At 42.3% G+C, this 6,060-nt stretch overlaps 1 protein-coding gene across 1 annotated transcript; it reads left to right on the forward strand.

Annotated features, from left to right (window-relative positions):
* Window positions 1-501: 501 nt before the first annotated feature.
* Tnfrsf17 (TNF receptor superfamily member 17) lies at window positions 502-5,652 on the forward strand. Its single transcript, XM_076840903.1, has 5 exons — window positions 502-616; window positions 1,156-1,302; window positions 3,039-3,278; window positions 4,472-4,506; window positions 5,629-5,652. The coding sequence occupies exons 1-5, from the start codon at window positions 502-504 to the stop codon at window positions 5,650-5,652; spliced, it is 561 nt and encodes a 186-aa protein (XP_076697018.1).
* Window positions 5,653-6,060: the final 408 nt, after the last annotated feature.

The following is a 6,060-nucleotide window of genomic DNA, read 5'->3' on the forward strand; positions in this document are numbered from 1 at the left end:
GTACCTTGTGGTTATCTAAGTATATTTCTATCTTCCTTGTTAGATTTTAAGTTGTTAAGGGGTACATATTTAGTCTTGTTTCTCCCTGGGGCTTATTCCATAGTACAGCTCATAAATAGATGATGCAGAGATGATTATTGAACTTTCTGCTTGATGCCCCAGGCTTGACTACATCTTGCAACTGTCACCTGCTAGGGAAACTTCCTCTAAAAATAAGCAGTTTCTGTTTCAGATACTGTTTGCCCTGATATTTACATTCCATCTTACCCCACCCAGCCTCAAACTTAGAAATGTGAATTAAAGGTGGTATTCAAATCCTTAGCCACAGTGCTGACGGCCCCCAGAAGGACCAATGGAGTGATGTTGAGTTTTGTTTTTGTTTCCCTCGATATTCTAGCTGCTGTCTCTACATTCGCTGGGACATTCTTGAGTCTATTTCACTTGTCCTTTCATGCTGTTCTTTTTGTCGTTCCCTGGTTTCTCTCTGAGATCAGGTTCCAGATGGCTCAGCAGTGCTTCCAAAATGAATATTTTGACAGTTTGCTGCATGTTTGCAAACCTTGTCACCTTCGATGTTCTACCCCTCCTGTACCATGTCAGCGTTATTGTAATACAAGTAAGTAAGACTGCTTCAGCAGCTATGTATTGAAGTATTCTATATTGATTATTTTTTTCAGAGAACAAACAATATGGGGAAGATGGTGAGATTTTTCTGAATCAAAAAGAGAAAGGAGACAAAGTGATTATTCAGACCTGAACTCAATTTTATTCAGTACTGTCAGCAACATAGATTTTCATTTACTCTTTTAATTAAGTGGTATTTAGAATTTAAAAGTCAATGCTGGTGCTAGGTGCTATGGCACATGCCTGTAATCCCAGTGGCTTGGGAGATTTGAGGCAGGAAGATCTCGTATTCAAAGCCAGCCTCAGCAAAAGCAAGGTGCTAAGCTTCTCAGTGAGACCCTGTCCCTAAATAAATACAAAATAAGGCTGGGGATGTGGCTTAGTGGTCGAGTGCCTCTGAGTTCAATTCCCGGTACCCAGGGGAAAAAAAAATCAATGCTGATGAATTGGGGAAATTGAATGACAAATAATTCATACTTATGTGATATTATGATATCAGCTCATTCTCTCTCTGACATTCTTTTAATCAAGGTATGACCAATTCAGTGAAAGGAACAAATGCCATTCTCTGGACCTGTTTGGGCCTGAGCTTGACAGTTTCTTTGGCAGTTTTTATGCTGATGTTCTTGCTAAGGAAGATGAGCTCTGAACCACTGAAGGATGAATTTAAAAACACAGGTTGGTTTTGGGTCAGTCTTTGAAGTCTGCTTTCAAGAAGGGCTGCTGCAAGTTTCATTTCTTTTTCTTTTATAACATTGACTATTTCATCCGGTTCCAATTATTTCAAGTGTGTTAGTGGACAGTAATGTTAGATGCAAGCTGTCTTCATTTGGGCACTGACACCTTCTTTGCGGATCTCCTGACAGTGTCTGCCTTCCTTGAAATTCTTCCCTAATTAGTCACTCTATTGAAGTCCTCAGGCTTCCTTGGAAAACATCTTTGACTAAAGTTAGAACATTGATTAAATGTCCTGCTATCAGAAACTGCTGGCCAGGCCTGCTACCATCAGGAAAAGCATACTTGGCAAGATACATGGTCTTGTTTTTAATACAAATGTGTTATTTGCTTGGGTGAACACTTTACTACTGAAAAATGCTAGAAATGAATAACCAGTTTCTCCTGGATTATTTGAGTAATTGTTTAAAATTTATTAGGCTGTAGAGAACCAGTCTCAGAGAAGCACTGTTCTGCTTAAGGGCCTCTTAAGATAAAAATATTTCTGCAGCACCTTTCTCCATGTTCTGATTCTCAAACATATAGCAGCAACTGCCCTATTTCTTTACACATTTATTTTCCATGCAGAATCTGTAAAGCACCATCTCATTTGGCTTTCTAGTAGAGTAGGATTGGTAGATTATGGTTTCATGCAATTTACTGATTTTTCTTTTTTCCTGGGGTCTGGTGGAGAAGTGAAGAATGAGTTTTTTTTTTCAACATAAAATAAAAATTGTGTATATTTAAGGTTTACAACATGTTTGGATGTACACATATATAGTGAAATGACTAGTCAAGCAAATCCACAAGAACATTTCCTGAGTTACCTTGAAATCTTCTCTTAGCTAATCTGCGTTACACAGTAGGGTTGACTAGTCATCAAGCTACACTTTAGATCTCCAGATGGATTTATCCTACATAACTGCAATGTCAGATCTCTTGACCAGCAGCTCCTGCCTATGGTACCCACTATTCTGCTTTCTGCTTCTATGTATCCAACTTCTTTAGATTTCACATATAAGTGAGGGAATGCAGTATTTTTCTTCCAGAGTCGGCCTTATTTCCAAGTGTCTCTAAATGTGACATTTAGAAGATAAATTACCTTGTAGAATCCTGGGAAATAGAAAACTTACATTCACAGGTGTGATTGGCCACAAGAGGACTTCTTATATGATCATAATTATGAGATTCGTTTAAAAAAATTTATCTGCTGACCAAAGCTTAAGCCTCTTTACTTCTGTGTTCTAAAACATCACCAGAGACTGATTTTGGTGTGCCGTAACATATGGGAACTTCTGTCATTTTCATGTGGGAAGATAAGGTCAAAACCTCAATGCCTGCAAAGGTCAAGTGGGTAACAAAGGCAGGCTCTGGGCCAGGTGGTGGCTTTGCCCAAGGGGCCCAAGGCTGGCCTGAAGGTGACAGCTGCTCTTGACTCCAGCCCATTGTTTCCGTGGTGTTTCTATGTTGCCACATTTTGTTCTCTAAAATTTAGCCTAATTGTCCAGATTCACATGTGAAATCTTGATTTTTAAATGTGATTGTTACAAGCAAACGCATATGACACTGTCCCTGAGCAAACCATATTTTAGATCCCAGTATGGTGGCCTGTGGTCTGTTAGTTGCTGACCCGCCCTGCTGGGACTGTCATGAAAACAACCCCAGGGGGTTGGGTTAATGTTTCTGTTTCTTATGATCAGGCTCCGTTCTGCTGGATGTGGCTAATGCTGACCTGGACAAAAGCAGGACTAGGGAGGACACGATCCTTCCAAGAAGCCTGGGGTACACGGTAGAAGAATGTACCTGCCAAGACTGTGTCAAGAGCAAACCCAAGGTCGATTCTGATCACATCTTTCCACTCCCAGCCATGGAGGAGGGTGCCACCATTCTTGTCACCACCAAAACTAACGATTATTGCAAGAGCCTGCCAGCTGCTTCAGGTGTCACAGGGACAGAAAGGTTAACTTCTACTAGATAATTAACCCTTCGACTGGTGTAGAGCTACTCTGAAAATCATTGGTCAGAAGATGATGCTTTGGGTCTCTTTGGGGTGACTGTCAGTTGCTGATACAGTTGCTTTTTATCTTCTAGTTCTGAAAACTGTTAGATTTATTTCCCTAATTCATCGTTGGGAGCTCAACTGTGGAAACTTTCTTGGTTTAATGATTAAATTCTTAGCTCAATGAAAAAAAAGTACTGCAATCTGTAGACCCCACTGAATTGAAACCAGGGAGGGGAGTCTTTACCCCGTGTGCCCTCCACTCAAACTCCAGAGACAGGCTGGTGAGTAGAGTACGTTTTATTCAAAGCCAGGTTTGAGGAAGATAACTGTTGATTTTCTTTCCCAATTTTCCATCTTCAGGGACTCAGGGGAGTGAAAGGTGGAGCAGGGGACAAAAGGCAGGAAATATGTGTGTGTAGATTTAGCTAGGCTGTGCGAATCAGAAGCATGCCACACACCCAGCTTCCTTGGTGTCTCTTAGGGACAGTGTCAGGCCCCTGACTCTATTCTCAGTAGGAGGAAATTCAGAAGTTAAAACAATTTGGAGCTCAAAGTGCATCTGCTTCAGACTCGCATTTCCATGATTAGATCACCTCTCTCCTGTATACACACACACATTTCAGGACAGATTGGATTTTTCTTGATTGTTAAAGGAAAGCAAGGTTATCCTGGGTTATTTCTGTGAACAGGAGAAGCCTACAGTCAGCCAGGCTAATTCAGCACCTGCATGCACAGGTGGTTCTAGGTCTTGTGGGCTTCCAGCCTAATGGGGACATCAGGCATTAATATAATCAAACAGGAATACGTGTAGCTGGAAACTGCGATAAATGGTCCTGAGCACCTGGGTGCGTGTCATAATAATCACAGACAACATTTAAGCAGGCTTGCTGATGTGCTCAGGACTGTTCTGAGTGCTTTACCTGGAATGACCCATTTATTTATTTATTTATTTAGACTAACTCATTTAATGTACACAAAATCTATGGCAGATGGATCACTATTACATCCAGTTTACAAATGATGATATAAATGGAGCAAAGTAACACAGCCAGTAAATGGCTGTTGCTGCTTGTGCTGCTATAACAGAATGCCCAATACTGGGTAACTTATGAAGAATTCATTTTCCCACAGTTCTGGAGGCTGGCAAGTCCAAGGTCAAGGTACTGGTGAGGGCTTCCTTGCTGTGTCTTCATATGGCAGAAGGTGGAAGGGCAAGCTAGCTCAGCAGTGTGGGAGAACTTTCATAGGGGGCTTAATCATCTTTGTGAGGGAGACATTTTCATGGCCTACTCAATGCTTTATGGCCCAACTTTTCCATATTATCATACTGCAACATCTGAATTGTGGAGACGACATTCAAACTACAGAGGTGGCAGAGCCAGGGTTTAAACCGACAGCCTAAAATCTATATTTCCCCCTTCTCATCAATTGGATTGCATTTGAGTTTACATCACTTTGCACTATTTTTGTCATTCCTGGGGGAGGGTTCCCTTCCCGGGGTTTTTGCAAAGGACTTTGGGTCTCATGGAGAGGCAATACAATGGGAAATGCCCTTTGGTCATCTATTGGCTTTGGTCATTATTAGGATGCCTACTGGCACCACAGCATAGACCCTGAAGGTCTTGGGGCTGTGGCTTTTGTGCACATTTGGAATATGGGGGAAAACAGAGGGAACTTTTACACATTTGGGGCCCATCACTGCTTCCGTGAGGGCCTTCAGGGTTGAGAATACAGGATAATGGTTAAAGAATTAGCTTCTGGAACCAGACTGCGCGGTTTTGAATCCTGGCTGTTTACTAGGAAATCACAGACCTTGGAAAACTGGGAGAAAAGCACTTAACTACACCAAGCCTCAGTTTCCCCATCTGTATAATGAGGATAACAGTAGTATGTACTTGGGAAGCCAAGGCCAGGAGGTTCACAAGTTCAAGGACACTCTTGGAAACTTAGGGAGATCCTGTCTCAAAAAGTAAAAAGGGCTAGGTATGTAGCTCAGTGGTGAAGTGCCCTGGGTTCAATCCCTACCCAGTGCTTGAAAAAAAAACAGTTCACATATATATACAGTTTGTAAAAGAGTGTGTTTTGTAAGTACTTGTATCAGTTACTGTCACAGACATCAGGGTCATCTAGTCCCCTTGAGGTCTGGCAAACACTCTTTCCTGTTATGTGGCCTCTGAGTGTCGGCTCCAGCATCTCACAGGCTTTCTCACTACTTCAAGCTCTCCATGAGTTTAGATTTCTCAAACACAAGAGTTGTTGCCTTTAACCTCTTGATTCTTGCCATCCAGGCTGATTCCCAGAAGGAGGAATAAGACTCATGGGGGAGGCTGCTGGTGGAAGAGGTAAAGCACAGTGGGAAAGAAGACAGACTTTTTCTTCTCTACTCACATTCAACACAGAGCACTTCTGGGACCTGATGTGTGGGCCTTTGTCCCCACACACCATGCAATCTTACAGCAAATGCCAGGTGGGTGTTACAGGGCCAACTAGTCTTTTTTTTTTGAGAGAGAGAGAAAGAGAGAGAGAGAGAGAGAGAGAGAGAGAGAGAGAAAGAGAGAGAGAGAGAGAGAGAGAGAGAGAGAGGGGGGGGGGAGGGGGGAATTTTTAAATATTTATTTTTCAGTGGAAAATTTTTATGTGGTGCTGAGGATTGAACCCAGCGCCCTGCGCATGCCAGGCTAGCGTGCTGCCACTTGAGCCACATCCCCAGCCCCCAACTA

This window comes from Callospermophilus lateralis, chromosome 19, assembly GCF_048772815.1.
Source record: "Callospermophilus lateralis isolate mCalLat2 chromosome 19, mCalLat2.hap1, whole genome shotgun sequence".
In the NCBI taxonomy this organism is placed as follows: domain Eukaryota; kingdom Metazoa; phylum Chordata; class Mammalia; order Rodentia; family Sciuridae; genus Callospermophilus; species Callospermophilus lateralis.